Source organism: Paramisgurnus dabryanus, chromosome 12 (assembly GCF_030506205.2).
Source record: "Paramisgurnus dabryanus chromosome 12, PD_genome_1.1, whole genome shotgun sequence".
Taxonomy (NCBI): Eukaryota; Metazoa; Chordata; class Actinopteri; order Cypriniformes; family Cobitidae; genus Paramisgurnus; species Paramisgurnus dabryanus.
The window spans coordinates 5,402,619-5,430,191 of record NC_133348.1 but is presented as its reverse complement, the minus strand read 5'-3'; the positions used below and the strand labels follow the sequence as shown (position 1 = coordinate 5,430,191).

General features: G+C 35.8%; 1 protein-coding gene across 1 annotated transcript in view; it reads left to right on the top strand.

Moving 5' to 3' along the window:
• Positions 1–27,573, top strand: part of slc35f1 (solute carrier family 35 member F1) — a 108,557-nt gene that overhangs the window by 49,027 nt on the left and 31,957 nt on the right. Inside the window, exons 3-5 of the mRNA XM_065256250.2 lie at positions 13,620–13,747; positions 25,328–25,487; positions 26,817–26,973. Of these exons, the coding sequence (XP_065112322.1) occupies positions 13,620–13,747; positions 25,328–25,487; positions 26,817–26,973 (445 nt within the window). The remainder of the gene's footprint in view (positions 1–13,619; positions 13,748–25,327; positions 25,488–26,816; positions 26,974–27,573) is intronic.

Here is a 27,573-nt window from a genome sequence, read left to right as displayed (position 1 = left end):
AATTGACAACTCTGCAATAGCGTTGTGAAGTGTTCAGCGTTAAACTGTGATTTGTATGGATCTGGTGTTCTGTCGAGGTCTGTTTCCTCTGTTTACCTTTAGTGTAATGTTTCTTATAGCATTTATATCACGTTATGTTTATTTTTTAGATAAATTAAAAGTTTAAATGACTTTGCTACGCATGAATGTAATGTAAATGGTTGTTCTTTATTGGTAAATCAAAAAATATAGTATAAATCACTAAAGTGTATATATAAAAGCAATAGATCATGTATTCTATATATATATAGCCTACATGTTTGTTCTAAACTAAAACTTTGTTATTATAAAATCTTTGTGTTACCATACAAATTAATATATGCCTGTTTATATATATATTTATTAAGTATGTAAACATAATAATTTTAGAACAAAGAGGAAGAAGGAAGACATAGGCTAAAATATAAGGTAAAAAGAAATAATAGGAAACAGAAAAATTATAAAATATTTAATAGCCTAAATGGTGATATTATAGCTTTTTCACTATAACCCATTCAAATCTTAAATCTTTCTAAATAAATTATAAACGTAATGTCATGAAAAGTTTGAAAACGCTATAAGAAACACTTCAGACTTCTACAGAACACCGGACATCTTCTTTTTTTATTCTAATTATTAAATGATTTTCAGATGATTTCATTACTACAGTCTGTCCGTTTAAGAGCTTATTGCAACCATAAACGCATATGTTTATCTTCAAATGGTGTCTTTGATGATTGTATAAAATTCTATAAAAATGAAGGCCATCTTTTTTTGGCATTCCTATTCTGACACTCAACAGCACAAGACATTTTCTAGTGAGTTATCTTGCTCGTTTCACTTGTGTATAATTCATTTCCACTGTTTTTCTCCGACCACATTGCGTCCGCAGCTTGCAGTGACGTAACCGTGACTCGCAAAAGGTCTATAAGTACCAGTAGGTAAAGATAGTTAGACATTTGGTGCCAACATGTACATCTGAGGTACTAATATAAACTCATTAGGTTCAATGGGGTACTTTTTGAAAGAATACTGCCCCAGTGTCAGCTAAGGTACATATTTTGACAATTTTTTTCTGACACTGAAGAGGATATTGTTATAAGTTAAAATGGACTTTAAATTAGATTTGTTAGTTTTTTTTACCACATGGCTGTCAGAAATACTCAATTGCTCAATTGTGGTCATCTGCACCCAAATATTTTTGTATAATGCCTGCTTCACTGTATACAGTAAATGATCATTGTGCCGGACTAAAGCGCATGTACAACCCCAAAACAAAAAAAGTTGGGACACTGTAGAAATTGTGAGTAAAAAAGGAATGGAATAATTTACAAATCTCATAAACTTATATTTTATTAATAGTAGAATATAGATAACATATCAAATGTTGAAAGTAAGATATTTTGAAATGTCATGCCAAATATTGGCTCATTTTGGATTTCATGAGAGCTACACATTCCAAAAAAAGTTGGGACAGGTAGCAATAAGAGGCCAGAAAATGTAAATATACATTTAAGGAACAGTTGAAAGACCAATTTGCAACTTATTAGGTCAATTGGCAACATGATTGAGTATAAAAAGAGCCTTTCAGAGTGGCAGTGTCTCTCAGAGGTCAAGATGGGCAGAGAATCACCAATTCCCCCAATGCTGCAGCGAAAAATTGTTTTCTGAGTTTCTCAGAGAAAAATTGCAAAGAGATTGAAGTTATCATCATCTACAGTGCATAATACCATTCAAAGATTCAACGAATCTGGAACAATCTCTGTGCGTAAGGGTCAAGACCGGAAAACCATACCGGATGCCGGTGATCTTCGGGCCCTAAGACAGCGCTGCATCACATACAGGAATGCTACTGTAATGGAAATCATAACATGGGCTCTGGAATACTTCCAGAAAACATTGTTGCTGAACACAATCCACCGTGTCATTCACCGTTGCCAACTAAAACTCTATAGGTCAAAAAAGAAGCCATATCTAAACATGATCCAGAAGCACAGGCGTTTTCCCTGGGCAAGGCTCATTTAAAATGGACTTGAGCAAAGTGGAAAACTGTTCTGTGGTCCAACGAATCAAAATTTGAAGTTCTTTTTGAAAAACTGGGATGCCATTTCATCCGGACTAAAGAGGACAATGTCAACCCAAGTTGTTATTAGCGCTCAGTTCAGAAGCCTGAATCTCTGATGGTTTGGGGTTGCATGAGTGCGTGTGGCATGGGCAGCTTACACATCTGGAAAGGCACCATCAATGCAGAAAGGTTAATCCAAGTTCTAGATACATATGATCCCATTCAGACGTCGTCTCTTTCAGGGAAAACCTTGCATTTTCCAACATGACAATGCCAGACCACATACTGCATCAATTACAACATCAAGACTGCGTAGAAGAATGATCTGAGTACTGAAATGGCCAGCCTGCAGTCCAGATCTTTCACCCATAGAAAACATTTGGTGCATCATAAAAAGGAAGATGCGACAAAGAAGACCTAAGACAGTTGAGCAACTAGAAGTCTGTATTAGACAAGAATAGGACAACATTCCTATTCCTAAACATTGGTCCTCCTCCAGCTGTTCCTTATATGTACATTTAACTTTTCTGGCCTCTTATTGCTACCTGTCCCAACTTTTTTTGGAATGTGTAGCTCTCATGAAATCCAAAATGAGCCAATATTTGGCATGACATTTCAAAATGTATAACTTTCAACATTTAATTTGTTATCTATATTGTACTGTGAATAAAATATAAGTTTATGAGATTTGTAAATTATTCCATTCCTTTTTTACTCACAATTTCTACTGTGTCCCAACTTTTTCTGTTTTGGGGTTGTACTTTGGATGCCTGACACGTGTTATTTCAAGATGCCCTGCGTGAGGCGCAGGATAGACACATCCAGACAGCTCCTTGCCAAATTGGCTCACTCCGATTGTTCCAGACCACTGACCAAGTAGTTGCGTTTTCAGCCTTGAGTTTCAGTAAACACAGCCACATGCTACAGAAAGTGGGCAGGTTACAGGATAACCAGAGAGTAGCATGATCACTGTCAGACGCCTGTGTCTACAAGCCAAGCAATGATTCTTATCTTCTCCTGCCGTCAGACAGCGTAGTAGCTGTCATCTTACAATAGCCTTGGTAAAGTGAAACTTCCTATTCTCATTACATTTCTTCCTCTATTCACTTTCACCTCTTCTGTGTGTCTTGTAGCAATCATGACCCCGACGCTCTCTTAAAATTGGATTTAAACTGCTGAGATGTAGAATGGGAGACGACCTATAGGGCACTGTCTATGAATACCATATACTTTGGTGCCTTTTTTAAGAGTAAAAGAGTTTTTGAAGTAAGACTATGATATTGAAGGGAAATGCGAAAACCTGCATATATATATATATATATATATATATATAGTCAATAGTAATCATATATAATTGTCTCTTTAAAGAATTACATCCAGAAAATACAGGAAATGTATATACACTAAGACAATGCCTAAAGAAGACATTTAGTCCTGAAAATGTACTTTTTTATTTTTTTGCACATATTTCCTGTGTTTTCTGTTTATATCTCAATAAAATAGATTGAAAAATAAGTATAGATGGACATTAAAACTTCTAAAACAACAAGTCTGGTGGTAGTGGCCTAAGACTTTTGAACAATACTGTATATATAAAATCAATGTGATATACAATACGATAATGGTTCAAATTTGAAAAATTAAATAATTTTTTTTTTTATAAAATAAATGTTTCTAATAAAATCTATTTAAAAACAACCAACATGCATGTTTTACATTCTTTCTGGTCAATGAAAGCACAGTCTAAAAAATGCTGGATTATTTTTAACCCAACGTAGGGTCAAGAAGAGATAAACCCAATCTGTTGGGTTGTAATTTAACTTAAACTTTGACTATGCATAATTAAAAAAAAAAAAGTAATACAATTATTGTAACAGTGCAATATGGACATTTGTGATGATTCATTAATTTAGATGTTTACAGGAACAATGAACTTGGCATGAACAGTTTAAAAGCAACAAATGCTGACATGAATTACTTTGATATTAATTTAACTTATTGGCCCTTCATTTTTTTTACCTTTTTCGTGCATTATTTTTTAAATATTATGTGTCACCCTGGACGTAAACCATACGTAGCACAGGTATAACCAACAAAAAATGTATAGGTCAAAATTATCGATTTTATGACCAAAATCATTGCTAATAATGTCTTCATTTGTACAACTTTAAATATAATTTCTTCAATATTTAGGTCCTCACAAACTATTCAACAATGGAAATCTTATTTAGATTTTTTATAAATGTCAATTTCAAAAAATGGACCCTTATTATTTTTGTTTGGTTTTGTTGTCACAGGTCACATATTCTTATGTAATAATAGGTTTGACCTCATGATTTTGCTAGCCTTTTTTCTAAAGATCAATGCGACTTTATGGTTAAAGGCGCTCTTAGCGAATTGACGCGTTTTAGACCATAAAACATTTTTTGTTACATACACCAAACATCTCCTCACTATCTGCTTGCTGCCTGTCCGCTGATCAAGCTGTAAAAAAACACGATCTCTGTAGACAGCCCAGGCTTCACAAACGGCAATAACAACATAGTGGCCAAACCTAGCACCACAAAACAAAACAAAGGGTTCCAGCCAATAAACGACAAAAAGGATTTGGGGTGGGGGTTGGGCGCGTTCATGAAAGCACGGAAGGGAGGGGGAGGGGGAGGAGTTAGCTACGCTCCGTCTGTTTGAAAACAATTCAAACGTCAACCACAACTAATGTCTCGCAGATTCGCTTAGAACGCCTTTAAAAGTTTCATATTCAATATTTTAATTTTGTAATGTACTAATGGGAAATGCCATGGAAGGAAAACTCTCTCTCTCTCTGAAGTGTATTGCTTTTTACTGTGGAGACAAACGTGATTCTTGTATTAATGTGGCTATAGGCAGATATTAATTGTGAAAGGCTAATGCTGATGCTTGACAGAAAAGTTTCAAGCGACTGCGTTTTGCTCCCCCATGCGTTATTAAGCCTGAATCATATTATGGCAATTTCAGAACACTGCGCTTCACTGATCAGAGGAAATATTAAATACACATTGTCTACCTTTCAATACATTGAAGTAGATTCAAGCTGGCAAACGACCAAGACTAGCATTTTTTATCACGATGAATGTGCCTCTTGTATATGAAAAAAACTTCAGTTGCATCCATTATGTGTAGCTGTCTTCTTCCTCAACTTCCTAATATTTGAGTCAAAGTTCAATATTGTTTATGAATGCAAAATAGTATGTTTCAAACTCTCTGTGAGGACACACACAGAATTCCAGCAGGACAATGTCTGCCCGACATATGGCTCTCTATCTCCCTTTGTTTCAGGAATAGAAAACAAATGGAATTGTATGCCAGAATTCCTCTAACCAATCTGTCAGTGTTGAGGCACGGCTGCCAACTGGACACCGGCAAAGGAAAACGAAAACATGGCATTAATGATTATAAAACAGCGTAAAATCTTTGCTGTGAGAAAAAGCCGTTAAGACAGAGGATTAATTTTTCATAAGGATGTTTTTACAAATATGACCTTGAAATTTTGTTTTTATTTATTTTTGTTTTGTATTTATTTATATATTTTTCATTCTTTTATCTGATTAAAATTTCACCCAGTTTTAGTCTGTAAAAATAATGTTTTAATGTTTAAAATGACTTATACTGTAAAATTGCTAAAAGGTGTTTCCAATTTTGTCAACCAAATGCTCAATGTCACAAGGCTGCAAGTATGAATCAAGTGTGTCATGCGCAAAATGACACAAGCAAATGTCAAGCTTTTACTAAATGTAAAAATAACATCAAGATTAATGTAGAAAAACCATGAAGATACATTTTTAAAGATATTCAAGGCTGCAAAATTCGCAAGGCTGAAGTATGCATTAAGTTTGTCATTTAGGGCAGCGTCTGCTTGAAGTTTCATTTACTTAATGACACCTTTTCTGTGTCCGAAACCGTACACTTCCATAGGCCTACTATATAGTAGGCAAAAAGCAGTAGGCAAGGTGAATAGTATATAGTATTTGAAAAACAGCGAAAAGTACCTGGATGGCCTACTACTTCTGGCAAGATCCTAAAGTGTTCATTCGACGGACACTTTACTATCTTTAGATTATGCATGAGCCCCCAGGAGAGGAGTTTTCCAATAAAGAAGTGGCGTTGTTTTATCCAAAAATTTTCGAAATGGGTAACACAGCTCTATTTAAATGCAAATACATGTATTAGCAGGCCCTTAAATTGTACTTGTTTAACATCAGTTAATGAATAATGTGTTGTTATGAAGACGTATGTCACATGATATTTATGTCACATGGCAGATGTTGTACGTCCAAATTCATTCACACTATCCAAATTCATACAATATAGGACCTACTGTTTTAATGGTACTTCATCCAATTCGAGACCTAGGCTGCGTCCAAATAACCACACTTGCAGTCTTTGCACTTGATTGCTTGAAAACGTACATGACGTATTTCCTATATTTTGCCCAAGTGTTCTAGTTAACGTGAAGATCCCAAGTGTGCATGTAAAGTTATTCACCCAATTGGACACACTTAGCAAGTGTTAAATTGTCTATCCAGGTAGTGGCAGCAATTTGCACCAAAACGTATTCATTTTTTATTTAGGCTACTTAAAATATATATTTTTAAGGTTTGCTTTAAATAATATGAAGACATAAACAAATGAATAAATAAATGAACATTTAAAGAATATTATTTACAGATGCAGAATTCTTTGCACATGTAAAAAACTCTTAATTTTGTGCATGTAGCTTTATTAAAGTTTATTGTAAGTAGTCCCTGAATAAACTACACCATTAATGTTGTTTTAATGTTATAAAAGCAGTTACAGATGTTTTACAAAATACATAACAATGTTTGCACCAGTCAGTTAAATGTGGAACACTTTCCGTTTTACTATCAAAGTATGTAAAATCCATTTATTAACTTGCAATTAAAAGTTTCAACGACATCTCGCAAGATTTGGGCAAAAGTGTCATGATTTACATCCTGATGATGCATGACGGAATACGCTTAGCCTTGAATACCGCTTTCGAAGAAAGTGTGGGTTTAGTGTGCATTAAAGGAACACGATAAGTCCATACATACCTTTCTCATCTCCGTGCGTGCTGTAACTCTGTCTGACGCAGCCCTCGCTAGCTTAGCTTAGCACAAAGACTGGAAGTGAATGGCTCCAGCTAGCAAACTGCTCCCAATAAGTGACAAAATAATGCAAACATTTTCCTATTTCTATGTTGTGATTTGTATAGTCACACCGTGTACAAATAACAAGGTCATATGAGACACAGCCATCTTTTAACAGTATACATACAGGGAACTATATTCTCAGAAGGCGAAGCACTGCTACTTGGGCAGAGTTATTTGCACAACTCTGACCGAACTCTCTGCTCCTTACCATGGGGCTTCTCGGGTGTAACTACACAAATCACAACATATAAATAGGAAAATGTTCCCGTTAATTTGTCACTTATTTGGAGCAGTTTGCTAGCTGGAGCCATTCACTTCCAGTCTTTGTGCTAAGCTAAGAGGCTGGGGCTGCGTCAGACAGAGTTACAGCACGCACAGAGATGAGAGGTATGTATGGACTTATCTAACTCTGGGGGATACGGTGAATAAGCTAAATTTCCAAAATGTGGGCGTGTTCCTTTAAGGTAACTGCACTTTGCCAGTCGCGCACTTACTTCCTGTCGCGTGCACGCGCTCTAAAGTGGCCAAGACCACAAGTGTGGTTATTTGGACGCAGCCCTACTCTCACAGTATGCAATTTTGGACTCAGGGATGGCCTTGAGCTGTGGGGGTGTGGCAATAAACGGTCAAGCCACATTATAACATTCATCACTGTCATATTCTGACAGCAGAGCATTCTTGTACAATTTGTACAACAATTTTTTGTCTCTTCCTCTAAAGATCTACATTCAAAAATCTTATTAATCATTTAATGTGATTTATGAGATTTGTTTTCTGATGACACATGCACCGAAAGCAATGGAAACTTTCAGAAAGCTTATATTGGGCCTTATTGCATTTGAAATGTTTTAGGGCTTGATTTCCTGGTTGATTGCTTCAACAAAACAACTCCATCTTGCCTATCTTTTTGCAGCTACTCGCAGAGAAATGTACTAAAAATCGTTTTGGGATCAGCATCGGTAAAGGGTTTGCGTCGCAGAATGAATCACCTTCTGGGTGCTGGATGGTAAAGAATGCTAATGGTTTTGTTGCTGTGAGTTCACATAAATTTAAAGTAACACCTTTTCCTGTCATGTTCGACTTCCTTTGATACCACATCTGTTAAAACGTGCCATTTATTATTTGATGTGTTCTTTTTAGGGCTGTCAAACGATTTATCTTTTTTTTGTTTCTATGCTGGCTGGCATGATGTTTTGATCATTTTTACCAATGCATGGAGCTTGTGTAAACTTTAATGTTATAATGTGGACTTGAAATACAAGTCAATTGTGTTGTATTTTATCTAAAGCAACTTGAATTCCAGGTATATATTTTTATCATATGTGTGTTCTCTGAAAATCAAATCCAGGATATTTGCGCTGCAATGCAATTCTTTACAATTTGAGCTATAGGAATATCTTGTATGTGTGTGTCACATTTCTGAGAGTTAAACTTCACTGTGTGTGGTTGTAGAGTTTGCCGGATTCATCCGAAGCCGATTCATTATCTCCTGAGAAATCTGGTGCTAAGACTGCTGGGTAATGTGTGAGGTCACTGGACACAATTACTCCTCAAAGCCTCTTTATTGGGTTTTTAGATGCCAGCTGGATGCACTCCTCCTTACTGACACGGATTAGAAGTGTTGAGATGGCAGGAGTGAGAAAAGAGATTAATTGTTTGCATTGTTACAATGCTAGACTCTATCGTGATCCTCTTCTGGACGGATAATCAATAAACTGTGTTCACACAATGATGCTTGTGATGAATAAAAAGCCATATGGCTGCCCCCCCACACACACCTTTTTCTGCAAATGTGAGCCGCAACTTTCATTCGCACATCTGTGAGGACTTTCGGCCTTTGCTGCTGGTGTGAAGAAGAGCAGCGTGAGTCGTCTGGTGAGAGATTTGTCTTTGGACACTCCAGTAACACTGTGGGTTTTGTCAGTGTCCTCTGGAGATGGGATTATTATATGGTCTCTCAGAATGACCTGTCTTTAAGAGTAATTTTCTCTTCCTTGTTCGACCAGCATGCTGTCCGCAGTCAGACTCCGTAACAAGCTCTCTCTCCGATAATATCTCTGTCGCAGCTGCTGTCCGCAGTCATCGGGTGAGAGTCGATGTAATGGCACACACCATTAACATTCTCACAAAGTGGAAGTGCGAACAGATCAGGGAAAATTATAAATGTGACGCAAAGGATGGTGGATTTTCAGTGTGATGTAGTTAATAGTGACAGAATTTTCATTTTTCTGTTTCTGTACAAATTCTGCTTTATATGAGAGAATCTATATTTTATACACACCTGGGGTCATTTTAGCCGGACACTGTACACAAATACTGATAAAAACATAGAGATTAAATGCACATTTGGATCAACACATCTACCAATACATGTAAAATGTAAGAAATGTAAGGTTTTTACTTGTATAAGCCAAACTATGTATTGCTGAGATTGTGTGCAATAACAGTTTGATGTAAATCTGATGTCACTTTTGCTCAATTGGTAGACCGTGGGTCATGGGTTTGATACCAAGTATCCCCTAACAGTAAACTAACTTCATTTTGATCATAAAAAACAAACACTTTATCTACAATATTTTTTTATAGCTTTTTACGAATGAGAATGTCTCCAAAGAGAGGTTTTGCTCAGGTTTGACAGATTTTGCTTAGTTTGGGGTACAACTTTGTTCCCAAAATATGGAGATTAATCACATATTATTTTGTTTAATCATTCACCTGATATGTGACGTCACACAACCGCCGGTGGCACTTCACCACTGCGGTGGCAATGCACCACCGCGGTGGTGCGGTGGTCATGACAACCGTCCCACCCCTATTCACCCCCAAAAAAGAATTCACCGACCGCTACTGAGCACACATACATATCCATTTCTTTTAATTTATATACAATAAATATTTTATATTATATATAAATGAAAAGAACTGGATATATAAATACATTTTTTTGTTTTATTTATATTTCTATAAAATAATAATAACACACAGTAAACACACACATATATATTATGTAATCACAAACTTTTATTTTGTATTCGATTAAAGGGATAGTTCGGCCAAAAATTATATTAAACCCATGATTTACTCACCCCCAAGCTGTCTGAGTTGCATATGTCCATCGTTTTTCAGACAAACACATTTTCGGATATTTTATGGTAATATTTAGAAAATGTTTTAGATCTTTCAGTTGATTAAATGTAATGTTACGGGGTCCACGCATAGTCCACGACCTTCAAGTCAAAAAAAAGTGCGTCCATCCTTCACAAATTAAATCCAAACGGCTCCAGGATGATAAACAAAGGTCTTCTGATGGTAATCCGCGGGGTGTTGTTGTAGAAATATCCATATTTAAAACGTTATAAACTAAAATAACTACCTTCCGGTAGAGCCGCCATCTTAGTCAGAGGCTACTCTGCTGCTGCTCTGTCCCCCCGCCCTCCGAATTTGTCATACGTCACTAAGAAAAGTGCGTACACTACGCTAATACTCTCTCCTGAATACAGAGGAGTCTAAGATGGCGGCGCTACCGGAAGGTATTTATTTACGTTAATAAATTTTTAAATATGGATATTTCTACAACAACACCGCGCGGATTACCCTCAGAAGACCTTTGTTTATCATCCTGGAGCCGTTTGGATTTATTTTGTGAAGGATGGACGCACTTTTTTTGGACTTGAAGGTTGTGGACCCCGTAACATTACATTTAATCAACTGAAAGATCTAAAACATTTTCTAAAATATCCGAAAATGTGTTTGTCTGAAAAACGATGGACATATGCAACTCGGACAGCTTGGGGGTAAGTAAATCATGGGTTTAATATCATTTTTGGCCGAACTATCCCTTTAATCGCGATTAATCGTTTGCCCAGCCTTATTTTGGGACCAAATTTGTACCCAAAACTGAAAAAATCTGTCAAACTGTTGTTATTAATTATATATAAATGTAACACACATGTAAATGTTTCTTAAGCATTTTGGTTAAATCAACATATATTTTAATTCTACTTGTTTTAAACATTTTATTAGTTATGTCAACTACACAGGTCAAAACTTAAAATAGTATGTTGATTTTGTCACAACGGGCACACATACGAAAAAAGAGCGGATCCAGTAAGAAAGAGTTTATTAAAGGTAACAAAAACAAAGCATAAACACGCAAAGCAACATCGTCAGAACAAACACAATGGAAGGGGTGAACAGGAAGTGACTAAATACAAAACAATAACCAATCAGAATACAGAAACAATGACACTAAACAAGGGGGAGGAGCAAGGAAACAAATGAAAACCATAGCAACTGAAGACAGGATGAAGACAAAATCAGACAAAGGGAAAAACACAGGCAAACTAGATTAAAACATAACTCTCAAAATAATACTAAAACACAACAGCATAATACAATGCAACAAAAAGACAAAGGTAATAATCAAACTAATCTAAAGCATTGCAAAGAAATAATAAACAACAAAACACACACACAGAATCCCAACAGAATTGACTTGCAAAATCAAGTTATTTTAACTGAATGACGCATACAGTAATACTTAAACACAGTACACACAAATATATATAATTGAAACACAAACTTTTTGCGATTAATTGTTTGACAGCCCTATCCCAAAATATAGTTAAGTAGGTATTAGGTACACATATACACACACAGATACAATTTGGACGCTTTGGATAAAATTGGATAACGCTAATTGCAATGCACTTCAGATGGCAAATATATGATCGCTATGATATTTCTATGTGAACACCTTGTGAAGTCTATTATATATTTTCCAATAATGAAATAACCTTCAAAGATGTGTTGTCATGCTCTCATGTTTTTCGTCTTTCTGATCTTCAAAATGGCTTTCACGTGGTTCTGTTCAGTTACTTAATATACAGCGGATGCACATATTTGACTTCCCGCTGACTGTCAATATCTGCTGTCCCTGACCCCAGCATGAGGCATCCTCAAATGCTGTTACAGGCTCCAATAACTGTGATATGTATTAAACTGTGTCTGACTACCTTCGGGAAAATATGCATGTCTTTAAATGGATGTGATATTTGTAGGATCTGATTTTCAATTATGTTGAATTAGATCTGTAGTTTCATTTTGACATGACAATTGCAGGTCAGTATCATATTTTTCATAACGTTGTTTAACTCCCTGAAACTGTATTAGAAACTCACATAGATATCAATTTAATGTAATTACCAGCTGTTAAAAATCCATAAAGTTGCATACGTCGGTTTAGAATCACAACATTTAAAGCAATTTAAAGTGTTTTTTTTAACAAAGAAATCTTCTTCATTTCCTGTACATTTTAAAATGAGCTGTATTAAAGCATTTGTGATCTTAGACCACAAAACCAGTCATAACATAAGTAGCACTATAGCATTGTATGGGTCAAAAACATTGTTTTTTATGCCAAAAATCCTTCAGATATTAAGTAAAGATCATGTTACATGAAGATATTTTGTAAATGTCCTAATGTAAATGTATCAAATATTTTAGTAATATGTGTTGCTAAGGACTTAATTTAGACAAATTTAAAGGTAATTTTCTCAATATTTAGATTTTTTTGCACCCTCAGATTCCAGATTTTCAAATAGTTGTATCTCAGCCAAATATTGTCCTTTGCTAACAAACTATACATCAATGAAACCCTATTTATTCAACTTTCAGATAATGTATTAATCTCAATTTAAAAAAATCTCAATTGTCCCTTATGACTGGCTTTGTGGTCTAGGGTTGCATTTTTTTATCAGAGATGTGTTGGACAGGATGAGAAAAATGTGTTATTGCTATTTATTGCCGTAAGTTATATGCAAGCGCTCATTGCGTGTCTGCGTTCCTCTGGTAAGGATGATGGAAAGCTAGGTTTGCAAGGAAGGTGTGCTACATTTTTTGGTTTTCCAATATCTGCCTGTACTTGAATAATATCCAATATCTGTCTAGTGTACTGAATGTTCCTCTTGTCAAGATCCTATAGAAAACTCATATTTATTTCAAGAGCCTGGCTGTGTCCAGAGGTTACTGTGTTTTCTTTTAATAAAAACCTGTGTGCTGAAAGAATAGAGGCTGTTGTGTTTTATTTTTGGGGGGTTATTTGTACAGTATAATCTTTTTGCACTATAAGAAAATATGACAACTGTTTCTACTAATACTGCATTTTGTTTGTGCTCAATGGAATAATTGGAAAAATGTATATATTGATAGGAATCATGAGTACTATACTGTATTTTTGCCTCTGAACCAATTTAACCGACTGCTTGTCTTTTCCCAGTGCGTTATTTTTAGGTTCACAGTTACAGATGGTTGAAATTGATGGTCAAGGTTTCTTTGTTTTTTGACAGGAGAGGAGAATCTACTGGCAATACTGAAGAGAAGATGGTGGAAATACATGATACTGGGCCTGATTGATATTGAAGCAAATTACCTGGTTATCAAAGCTTATCAGTACACCACACTGACCAGCGTTCAGGTGAGTCTTAGCTACTGTCTCAGTGCATGGATTACCCGAGACGTATACTGCGCACACAACTAAAAAGGCAGTTTTTACAATGCACGGTTCAAGTGACTCAAAAGTTTGTAAGCAGTAAAGAAGTGCATAGATTCTAACATTTTCAGATCGGTTTCAAGCCTCATTCATATGTGGAAATAAATCGGAAATGAATCGGATACGTGCAGTCGTGTCTGAAATGTAAGCAGACGGATCGGATATTCCAGTGTTGTACATTATTGAAAAAGCCACATCTGCAAATGGCATCAACTCAAGTGGACACCACCCACAATCACATGACTCTTTTTAATAGCGCAATGCAGGATGACAGCTACACTTAGTAGAGTAATGCTGAAGTTTTATGTCTTGTTATCTTATATAAGTTATATTAGGGATGCACCGAATGTTCGGCAACAGAAATTATTCAGGGTTCCCAGGGGTCCTTGAAATCCTTGAAAGTTTGTGAATCTGGGGGAAAAAATTCAAGGCCCTGGGAAGTTTTTGAAAATATACATACATAGATACAGGTCATTGAAAGTTCTTGAATCTATTTTATCCAATAAGTTTTCTGGAAAAAATCCATATTATTCCCTGTGTAGTGTAGAATAATATCATAAACATTCTAGACTTTTTAAGCACACGTGCTAAACTGTTTGCTTTAAATGATTATATCTTCTGTATGCAAATGTTGATTCATACCAAAATGCTTTTTTGCATAGTTGTGTTTGACACATGAAAACGTCTCGTGTTACGTATGTAACTGTTGTTCCCTGAGAAGGGAACGAGGCGCTGCGTCTCCCTTGCCATACTTCCTGCGTCCCTGTAATGCGGTCTTTGGCAATATTTCAGATAGCGATATACTTCCTGGCTCCCGCATCACCCTGTCTTTGCCGTTAAGCCTCACCATTGGTTGAATTTGATATACACATTCAGACGCACTTACCCCTGGACGCGTCCCCAAAGTGTCACCGCAGTGACGCAGCGCGAGTTCCCTCAAAAGGGAACTGTAACAATGTATCTTAAAAGGTAACACAATGTAACCTTGCTCTCACTTGAAATGTGTCCCCACACTTAGTCCTTGAATTTGAGGGTATTGGACCTGGAAAGTCCTTGAAAGTTCCTTGAATTTCAAGTTAACTAAGGTGTGGGAACCCTGATGATTCGGCCAAAAATAGCAAAAAATGGTTTGGTTTTCAAACAAGTGAATAGGCAGAATAAATTTTACCTACAGTTATAATCAGGTCTTTGATGACGCAATCAGATGAGATGACCAACGCAGAGTGACAGATGCACAAATGCAGCAAACATGTTGATAAAAGCATTTTAAAGTGTCACAAAAACATACAGCACTTTTTTATATTTTAACAAATTATAAAGTTTCATTTATAATTGAAAATCAAAACATCTTGAACATCATGCAGGGTATGAGAAAGACACGGCAGTGGCGATCCTAGTTACCTGCTGAATGCACAATCATGGGAATGAAAGACTTTAGCTCTTCATCATGTCATATAACAACAAAGAGCGTGAGCAGTATGTAATAAAAACTTCCTAGAACCAGTAAAGTCCTACAATGACAAACATTTTATATTAGGAAGGACCGCATTGTTGAGCACTTTTTCCTCTGTCATCTCCTAAATTATAGTAAGAAGGACTTTCATAGTGAGAAAATTGGTAAAATAATTAGGAAAATAGAAAAATTGTTTGCTATTTGACCTTCGGCTACATTTTTCATTTTATTTGGCTTCAGTCGTCTGATGAAGAGCCTGCATGCTTGAAACGTAACCTTGATGCCATGCACCATTTTTAAATAATAAATATTTTTGATACTTTTGAAGCTTTGGTGTTGCCACTTTGCATTTCTACATTATTAAGTTTTTTTTGTCGAGCACCCAATTTCGATTGATGTGCGTGCTTTAGCCTGCTATTTTGCCTCGGCCAAGAATTTTCCTTTCGGGCAGGGTTGTTTTTGACCCAGAGTTGGGTCAATAATGGACAGAACACACTTCTGGGTTAAAAATGACCCAGCGCTTGGTTGTTTTAACCTAATTGCTGGGTTGTTTTTACTCAACCATGCGGTCAAACAACCCAGCAGTTGTGTTAAAACAGGTCTCTGTATATTTACCACATTTTTACAGTTTTTATACACCTTTGATCGAAGTCATAGCAGACTAGGTCACGTCTTCAATGTGTAAATGAGTTTCTGATTGTGTTGCCGGGGGAAAGAAAGAAAGATTGTGATTGGTGAAGAGTAACGTTGTACTCGCCGGGTGTGTCCAAAAGCTAATAAAAGCTCTGTGGTCCGCTTGACATTGCACTTGTGAGTTAATCTTCATTAAAGAGCAGTAATTGCTGAAAGAGTCTTATTCACATCACCATTAAACTAATAGTGCTTGATTAGTGGCCATCTTAAAATTATTAGAGATTTCATCAGAGAAAGTATTGATTTTTTTTTCGCTTTATTAGACTTTTAACTTTACTGTGCCATCACAGACGTCTTTAGCAGCACTCATGTGGATACAAAGATTGTATTTATTTGTTAGATTCCTTTGTTATATGTCTTCTTACCCTGGAGCATGGCATTAGTACACAAATGGAATGGGTTTGAGTCGCAGTAAAACCACATACAAATACAATTTTTAGCTTGACTGCACTGTTTGGATAAAAGAGTCAGATGCATAAATGTAATTGCATTTAAAATGACACCTCTGTGTGCTTGTACTTGTGGTATTTTAGGTCTCAAACTGCCTGTATTTCACTTGTACTTATGGGATGATAAGTTATAAGCATGTCATGCGATCTTATCTAAACTAATCAATAATAACACGACACAACCCTGCTGTAACTCTAATATGCACAATATAACATCATTATTGATTGCTGTGGATACATTCAGATAAACACAGATATCTAATAAAAGCCTGTATGAAGGTCATGCGTGTGATGGGCTTAACTAAAAAACTGTTTGCATCCAAAGGATTATCTAGAAAAAAATACTTATCTCTGTTAATAACCAGAAAGTTACGATTTTGGCACTTTTATCTAAAGCGACTTACAGTGCATTACAAGGTTTAATTTTTATTAGCATGGTTGGTGATAAAAAGGTCTTTGGTTCGAAATCCATGCTCTTTTGCACTGCTAATGCAATGCTTTACCACTAAGCTATACAGAAGAACCATTTCCAAAAGAAATGTCTCTTTTTTATATATACCAGAGGTGGGTAGTAACGAATTACATTTACTTTGTTACATTTACTTGAGTAAATTTTTTGGGTAACTCGTACTTTTAGAGTAAATTTAAGGATGGGTACTTTTTACTCTTACTCAAGTACGTTTCTAGTGAAAAAACTGTACTTTTACTTCGCTACATTTGGCGGCGTTACTGCGCTACTGTCAAATGGTAATAATTAATGAATATATATTTCTTTTTTAAACTTTATAGGGTGTGTTCGAAAGTTTCGTGAGACAGGCTGCGTCACCCTTTAGCGCGCGCAACCATGCGTAGATGATAGGAGAAGCAGATGAGGGCGCGTGTGCGTTGTGCGAGATATCGGAGGCAGATATTAGGGCGCCTAGATATTCGAATATATTCGGATACATTGCATGATATTCGAAATCCGTTCGAATTTGATTTTTCTCAAAAGTGACAGCCCTAATAAATAAATAAATAAATAAATAAATAAATATATATATATTTATAGAGTTACAAAATATAGAGTATATAGAGTTACAAAAAAATCACCCCCCACAGTTGTCATGAAGGGCATGTGTTTCTGTATGTGTCTGTATGTGTGTGTCTGTATGTGTCTGTATATAGTTTGAAAAACCTAAGAATTACAAAAAGCATTGCATATCCAAAACCTAAATTGAGCACAGGTGCAGGACAAATAAAGTAACTCTGAGTATTAAACCATAATAGGTTTCGACCAGTCAGGTCTTTATCAGGCACATTTGGCAAGGTAACTGTTTTTAAACACGTCATAGCATTGATTGCATCCCAGCAAACATGTGACACAGCAAATACATGCTTACACCCACCAGTATATGAATTTACAAAACTAAAAATAATAACAATAATAATAATAATAAAATAATAATATAAAAAAAAGAATTAAAAACATACTGTATACATTTTTATTATGATCTATCAGCCATGCTAAGCAAAGGGTGACTGCACTTCAGATGATAAAATATAACAGTGCTGTAAATTATTTGGACGCTTATAGTCAGCAACATAATTTGCACATGTTATTGTGCTATGACACAAAGTTTTCAGCATCTAGTAAATACATATATACAGTATATGCTAAGTTGTTTGGCCATGGCTTATCTTGCCTAAGGCACAAAGAGAGCATGGACTGTCCCCTTGAAAGGAAATGTGTATGATTCCCCTACACACGCGCACACACACACACACACACACACACACACACACATACACATACACATACACATACACATACACATACACATACACATACACACACACACACACACACACACACACAGGTTTGTTTTAAAGGGGTCTGCTGTTTTAAATGCACCCGCTGTGACCAATCAGCAGATAATACCAGTTCAGCATTTCTCTGCTGTCAGCATAACACAACCTCTGGTACTAACTTTACAGTGGTTCAGCATCTGTCTCTGTATTCTCTAACCAAAATGAAAGAAAAAGATTAAAATTAGACTCAGATTAATTTCATGTTATGTAGCATCTGTGGTTAGACAGTGAAACCAGACACTCCTGAATCACTCCCTAAATCTGAACAGCAACGATCACTATTGTGTCTGGTGTGCAACCAGATATAGCAGAAATACACAGGCGTCACTTTTTTAAGAATTGGTTTTGGCACAAGCTGTAACAACTTGAATCCTGCTTGTAGTTAAACAAATCTGGCTTGTATTAGTGTTATTAGTTATTATGGTTCATTTGATAGGTGTACTTGGCAACATTAAACTACAAAGAGTAGAGAGCAATCAGCAATGTTAGGTAAGTTACTAAAAATAATCTTCAGTCATGTAATTAGATTACTGTACAAATTACGGTAAAACTTTACTTAAAGGGGTGTTCATAATCATGACACTAAGTGTCATTTGTTCAAATATGTCATTTATGCAAAGATGACATTTGTCATGACAACTTGACATTAACCAATTCATCATAACCTGCCATAAATCTGTCATAAACATGACATAGCAGAATAATTAACTCTTTCCCCGCCATTGACGAGATATCTCGTCAATCAAAAGAAAACGCTTCCCCGCCAATGACGAGACGTCTTTCCGCAATACCGGGTTATTATCCACCAGGTGGCGCCCTTCCGCAACTTTTTAAACCCGGAAGTATTGCCCAATGGCAAGCGGCTGCATGTCCGTGTCTGTTTTAAAGATCGCTCTGAATGGGATCTCAATGAAAAGTCCGTCACAAAAATGGAATTATCTCTGCTTTTTGCTCAAAATGTGGTGTTTTTGCAGAAACCTACCCATATTCAAAAGCTGATTACAAAAGAACTACTCAAGGTAGGATGAAACATTTTTTTTTGTTTGAAAGCAGAGGGTCTGTTCTTTCATTTGGTATATTGTATGTTTATATATTTAAAGAAGAACATTTTCTGGAAGACATTAAACTTTTGTGAAAATCATGAAAAACGCTATCGCTGGCTGGCAACTTTTTTTAAAATGCTGGCGGTGAAAGAGTTAACAAACTTAAGAAACTACCTAGCTTTCGGGGTTAACATTACATTAAACTGTCATTAAAATGTCATTAAGTGTTTATACACTGTCAAATAGTTTTATAACAGCATCATGAATATTTTTCTTGACCTCAACTACAGTGGTACAAATTGAACTTGTCAAAAAATGTCTATGCGGCGGTTTCCTGGACAGGGATTAAACTACTCCTAGACTAAAATAAATGTAAGAGCTGTCCAAACTGAAACCAATTTGCACTGACATATCTTAAAATACACCAGTGCTTTTTGTTTTACCTCAAAATGCACATCCGTATTGTTTTTAGTAAGGCATGTTTGTTAAAACTAGTTATATTTCATAATTAAACTAAGTCCTAGTCCTGGTTTAAGCTAATCCCTGTCCAGGAAACCGCCTCTATAAGTGTTAATACTCTGTCAAAAAAATTGTAAATACCTAAATAAAATGCAACAGACACGGCAAAAGATTATACTTAACTTTATGTATGTGCACAATACATAAAAACTGACAACTAACAAACTTGTTTTTCCTCACACAGAGGGTTCTGAAATTGTATGACGTAGAAGAAAAAAATATATATATTTAATTAATTAATTTAATTTAAATAACTGTTCTCCAGCTATATAGACCCAACCCTGCATGGCTTAACTCATTATTGTACTGTTTTCATTAAATTTTAGGTGAATCGGTCTCTTAATGCAATAAAATAAAATTTTATCAATTTTAATTATTATTATTAGTATAATTATTATTATTGGATGATTGATTTTATTTTTTAAACACCTGGAGGAAACTTAAAAAAATACATTATGAACTTAAAAATATTCATGACGCCGTTATAAAACTATTTGAAAGAGTATTAACACTTAATGAAATTTTAATGACAAATTTAATTTGTATCACTGGTAAAAAGTGGTCAGTTATGTTGTCTTGGTAATGTCAAGTTGTCATGACAAGTTATGATGTATTGGTTTATGTCAAGGTCTCATAAAAACATCTTAAACAATGTCATCTTTGCATTAAAAATTACATAGTTGAACGAATGACACTTAAAGGAATAGTCTACTCATTTTCAATATTAAAATATGTTATTACCTTAACTAAGAACTGTTGAATCATCCCTCTATCATCTTAGTGCGTGCACGTAAGCGCTGGAGCGCGCTGCGACGCTACGATAGCATTTAGCTTAGCCCCATTCATTCAATGGTACCATTTAGAGATAAAGTTAGAAGTGACCAAACACATCAACGTTTTTCCTATTTAAGACGAGTAGTTATACGAGCAAGTTTGGTGGTACAAAATAAAACATAGCGCTTTTCTAAGCGGATTTAAAAGAGTAACTATATTTTATGGCGTAATAGCACTTTTGGGAGTACTTCGACTCGGCGCAGTAACACCCTCCCTCTCCCATTATGAGAGTGAGAAGGGGAGCGGACTTTTCAGGCGAGTCGAAGTACTCCTAAAAGTGCTATTACGCCATAAAATATAGTTCCTCTTTTAAATCCGCTTAGAAAAGCGCTACGTTTTATTTTGTACCACCAAACTTGCTCGTATAACTACTCGTCTTAAATAGGAAAAACGTTGATGTGTTTGGTCACTTCTAACTTTATCTCTAAATGGCAGCATTGAATGAATGGGGCTAAGCTAAATGCTATCGTAGCGTCGCAGCGCGCTCCAGCGCTTACGTGCACACACACACAGATGATAGAGGGATGATTCAACAGTTCTTAGTTAAGGTAATAACATATTTTAATATTGAAAATGAGTAGACTATTCCTTTAATAACAGTTGTCATAAACGTGCATAAAATCTCCTTCATGTTCATGACACGTGTCATGTCATGATTATAAAGATGTCATGTCAGACTTATAAACACCCCTTCAAGTAACTTGTTACCCAAATTACTCACTCCAAAAAGTATTTATTGCTCAGTACTAATTACTTTTTACAATCCTATTTAGTAATGATACAAGGATAGGCTTAAAAAGCTTGAATAAATAATATAAAAGTACATAAATTATTTTGGCCCCATGTGTCCAATTCTCACTATCAACTATTATACTACTTTTGCCTCAATATACTAGTGCGTATTAAAACTTGTGAAAGTAGTTGTTAATGGTAAGTATTGGTAGAACTGGGGAGGGTGGGTTTAGGATGTAAAATAAGTTTTATAGAATAAGTTTTGCAGAATTAGGCATTTTTATGTGCTATTTAAGTACTGATAAACAGCCAACATCTTAGTAATATTAATGTTGTTAATTAATCGTTGTTGTTTAGAGACCTCTAGTGGTGAAAATTACATATTGTGCCTTTAACATCACAGAGGTTCTGGGTTTGATTCCCAAGGAACAGAAATACTAATAACAAATGTATAGCCTAAATGCACTGTAAATCGCTTTGGGTAAAAGCAGATGCTAATTGTGTAAATAATAAAATTGGAATGGGAAGAATTGAATTAAAATGCTAGTCTCAGACTGAGACTGATAAACAAGCCAGAGGCTTTAACAGAACTTGTTTATTTCCAAATCTGAATTAGCAAGAAACATTTCCATTGCATTTCCATTCTAACAAGGTCAGACGGCTGCCGCTAACTCTCACACTACTGCAAATGATACACACTTCACCGTGTGAGGAAATGCATCCTAGCTCCTAAACTTTTGTGCAGTTTTTCCCCTGTGGCTCCCAAGCAGCGTATTTTAACATTTTCATATAGACCATAATGAGTTTACACATCGTCTCATCAATATTAATGGGCCGTCAGGCAGAAGCATGTGATAGAGCCTCTCTTTAAAACATTTGCCCATTAAGGGAAGATGATTAGTTGTTATAGACGCTCATGGTGTTAGCTGAGGTCCAGAATGCAAATCTTCTGACTAATTCTGCTCATATATTCTCTCTTTCACTCGCCTAAGTTAAACAAACTGTAATTTTTATGATAACGTACAAATGAAATAAATGCTAAGAATTTTTTTTGTTGTTTTTGGTTTCTAACTGTTTGGTGAAAGTGAATCAATCATTTCATCATTGAAAGCTGCATGTCAAACAAAAAGAGAATTTTCTTACCCTCAAGCCATCTTTCAGATGAAAACAAAAAGAGTTATATTAGAAAATGTCCTGGGTCTTTTTATAATTTTATAATGATAGTTAATGATGCTAATGATTTTAAAAACCCAAAAAGTCCATCCATCCTTCACAAAAGTAATTCACACGGCTTCAAGGTGTTGATAAAAGCCTAACTTCACTGCAAAAAAATGTCTTAATATTTTTGTCTTGTCTTCAGTAAAAATATCTTAAAATTCTTAAAGTAAGATGCTTTTTCTTGATGTACAGAAGTCGAGAGAGGACATGCACTATTATTATTTTTGCTTGCTTGTTTTCTCGTGATCACGAGATAATATTTAGTGTATTTTGAAGTGGACTGCTAATGCATCATTTGGGGTCTTCGCTGTTGTGTAGCTAATGTATAGCCGATAGACTTAATAATAAATAAAGTTGGACGGTTCATGTTCGTGAACTTGGGGACCATCTCTAAAGTAATACTGTACACGTTTCCATCTTCAGTAGTATTTAACTCTTTCCCCGCCAGCATTTTTAAAAAAAGTTGCCAGCCAGCGCCAGCGTTTTTCATGATTTTCACAAAATTTTAATGCCTTCCAGAAAATGTTCTTCTTTAAATATATAAACAAACAATATATCAGATGAAAGAACAGAGCCTTTGCTTTCAAACAAAAAAAAAAACGTTTCATCCTACCTATAAAAAGTGTGCTGACAACCACATAAACACGTTGGTTTTGTGAAACGTGAGTAACTTAAAGCTGTAGTCTACGATGTTGAAAATCGGTTGAGAAAGCCTGAGACGGTTAGTAAGTTTTAAAAAACTCATCCCGCCCCTCTGTGCTACCTGATCCCTCCCACCGGGAAACGAACTTGAACAACGTCACTCATTCAAGCTTTGATCACTGGTAGTAAACATCAGAACAGAGATTTACCGAGCAGTAAACACATAAAGCCTTGAAGGAATGAACAATTACAATTATGATTGCAATTGACGTTATTTACATTCACAACAACGTTTGGCATACGTTTCCCCTCCTGAGCTTCAAGAAATGACTTTGTAAATATAATTACTTTGACCCGTGATACGTGATGCTAAACGGCTAACATTCCACTGCCGACCGGCAGCATGTTGTCAGACTGATAAAAATATATTTATGTAACCTCACACAATAAAAGTATAAATAGATGCGTACCTGTTCAACAAAAAGTCCGCCGTGTCGGCGTCGATTTTCAGCCCCAAATCTCCCTGAAGCTTCCTCCAACGGTCAATTGCGGACCCTTTATTGATTCTACTTAGAGTCCGGCGTTTTTCACACTTTTTTTACCTCTGCTCTTTCCTCTACATACTTCCCTTTTCTTCTAACCTTTACTGTAGGGACAAGAAGCTTGCTGCTGTCGGTTAGTTTTTTTCCATTAGTGAGATGTTGCTGCTTCGCTAGCTAACATACACTGACACAAATTTCATGTCGCAGGCACGAGAGGGGCGGGGTGGTGTGCGATGGGGTGGAGATGCGATGGCGAGGTGGATTTTCAAGTGTATAGGGATTTGATGAGAGCAGTTAACCAATGTAAGCTGTCCGGCCGGACAGTTTACATTGGTCAATTTATCTGCCGCCGTACACCCAATAGACTGAATGGATTTTTTAAATTCTTTTTTCTCTTCATATTGTTAGGATTTTACTGTAGAACCATAACCAGCATCTAAACGAGTTTATTAATAATGAACAATCTTTGAAATCGTAGACCATAGCTTTAAAGACGGTCCCTAAATTCACCACTGTAAAATTGTAAATATTAACAAATCTATTTCAGCTTAAGCGAATCTCTGATCCAAGTAAAACCTCATTTGTTCATCCATGCTAATTTAGCAAAATATGCTTCTGCTGTTTACAAACAAAACAACACTTTCTATTGGGTACACGTAACTTTAATCACATCTCAAGAATACAACTTTTGTTATCATGAGATAACAAAAAATTAAGTCGTGATCACGAGAAAACAATCAAGCAAAATAATAATAGTGCATGTCCTCTCTCGACTTCCTTATTCATGAGCAAAACAACTCTAGAAAATAAGTCTAGTTTTTAGACCAAAAATATAAAATTTAATTGATTTTGTGCATCAAAAAAGAAAAAAATCTGCCAATGGGGTAAGCACATTTTTCTTAAATTTTCTTGAATTTAGTGTTTAAGAAAAATGTTCAAGATTTTTTTGCTTGTTTTATGCACAAAATGACTTAAATTTGATATTTTTGGTCTAATAACTAGACTTATTTTCTTGGGTCGTTTTGCTCATCACGAAAAAGCATCTTTATTTAAGAATTTTTTGATATTTTTACTGAAAACAAGATAAAAGCACTAAGGATTTTTTCCTTAAAAATCTTTTTTTGCAGTGTTAGTATTTTTGTTTTGTTGACCTAAGAATTAAGCATCTTAATTTAAGAATTTTTTTATATTTCTACTGCACTGCAAAAATGACTTACTTACTTAGTATTTTTGTCTTGTTTTCAGTAAAAATATCAAAAAATTCTTAAATTAAGATGTATTTTCTTAATGAGCAAAATGACCTAGGACAATAAGTCAAGTTTTTAGACAAAACAAGACAAAAATACTAAGTGAGAAATCTTTTTTTTTTTTGCTGTGATAAACTAAAATAGGGTCACTCCCTTTCAAAGTTCAGTATCTCTTCAAACAAATATATTATCTTTTGCTTTGGTACCAAAATTTGTATTAAAGAATTGTGTCATTTCCAGGCTGTATAATGGTTGTGATTTGTAACAAATATTGTTTTTCCCCAGCTGCTGGACTGCTTTGTGATCCCCGTGGTCCTTCTTCTGTCCTGGTTCTTCTTGTTAGTCAGGTATAAGGTCCTGCACTTTGCTGGAGTGGGTGTTTGTCTCCTGGGCATTGGCTGCATGGTGGGCGCAGACGTCCTGGTGGGCCGACAGCAGGGTCTCGGTAAGTACCGACATCCCTATGGGTCGCTGTATTATACCGTATCCCTGGAGTGGTGTTGTGTTTCGCATACAGCCACAGTCAAAACATTACATCAGCCAAGCACTAGTCGATCCTCCCCAGTACAGTGAATCCTGGGGATTGATTCGATCTCTGTCTGTTATTAAATATGAATGAACAGTAGGGTTTGTCTATGTAATTTCACGCACGGCTTTCCCCGAGGGTCCGGCCTAATGAAAAGCATACTAATTTGCTTGAGATTGTGCAGTTGTTAGAGATGTCTGAATATAATTTAGCCACCAGCGAGTGGATATTATTTTCATCTTCTTGGTTAAAATTGGGCTACTTTGTTTATACGCTGAAACAGTTCATTTGATAAACTGGGGGAAATTACTGTAAGAATTTTTGTGCGCCTGATGGGATATTCTTATTTAATTTTTTCCCTGCCAACGTTTTTTTTTTAAGTTGCCAGCCAGCACCAGAATTTTTTATGATTTTCACAAAAGTGAAAGTTCTTCTTTAAATATATAAACATACAATATATCAAATGAATGAACAGACCCTCTGCTTTCAAAAAAAGTTTTGTCCTATCTTCATTTGTTCTTTTTTTATCACCTCTCAAATATGGGTAGTTTTCTTCAAAAACACAAAATTTTGTGCAAATAATTGCATTTTTGTAAAGGACTTTTGTTACAGATCAGATTCAGAGCGGTGATCAAAACATACAGAGAGTTTTTACAGTTTTTGGATCAGTGTATGCCTCAGTGTTTTATAAGTTGTTTAAGGGCACCACCTACTGGATAATAGCGGAAATATGGATTGCTGTAAAAACTCATCATTTGGCAGAGATGCGTTTTTTTTTTTTTAAATTTTTTGCTAATTTTTCCATGGCATTCTCACAGATCTCCACATTTTTTCTTGGCCCCACCACGTACTTTCTTTTCCATGGCATTATCACGGATTAGGTTAGATTGGGTGTTTGCGTTAGTATGTCACTTTAAGTATTGGTTTATACAATTTTTTCTGATTTATTCTTTTAAAAGAATAAATCAAAAAAATGCGGAGATCCGTGAGAATGCCACGGAAAAATAAGCAAAAAATTCCATGACTATCCCACGGAAATTTGTGAGATCAGGTTGAGAGTTAGTAATCACATAGGTCATAGAGAAGTCTATTGGACAAAAAGTGATTTGATCCTGGATCTATGTTTCATTTTTTTTTTTTTTAAATGAACAGAAGAGTATTTAATAAATATTTGCAAGCTTAATACTTTATTAAATATGAAATGCATGGATTAAAACCTAACATAAGGCTTACATCTGCTCCATACAGGTGACCAGAAACTTTTAGGGGATCTGTTGGTCCTTGCAGGAGCGACGCTTTATGGCATTTCCAACGTTTGCGAGGAGTTCATAGTGAAGAACCTAAGCCGGGTCGAATTCCTTGGCATGATGGGTCTCTTTGGCTCTTTCTTCAGTGGCATCCAACTGTGAGTCTCTTAATCTGAACAGTCCAAATATAACCTCAAATCTTAACCCTTTAATATTTTAAAACGACACATCTAATACCATTAACATTGCATAGTTCTGTAATACCAATAATGCAATGATCTCAGTGGGAATTATTGTCAAATTCCCTGCTATCCCCTCAGCCACCTGCTGTCTGTGTAAAGTCATGTACTCCACATCCTCCCTCCAGTTTGACATTTACACAGCATGCATCTGTAAGCGTCATTCTTCACAATCTCTAGTATACAGCTCCACGTTTCCACACAACTCCCAAATCCAAAGCCAGCTGGAATGTTCCCTGGAATAGTCCTTTCATCCATCTGTAAACCAGGCCCATTTGGATCGCCCGTGTGCCGCGGCAAGCGTACATCTGCTGCAGCTCGAGTTTTTTAACCACTGTCACTGTCATTTAACATCTTTGTTCCACCATTCCTGAATGTGCTTTAACGTCTATATTTGTGCCATATTTACATGGATGCCAGCAATGCTGTTTATTCATGCCAGCTGCATCTATTTTGGCATAATTATCCTGAAAGGCTTTCTTATCTGAAAGCCGGCTGGAGATGTGGACGACAGTCAAG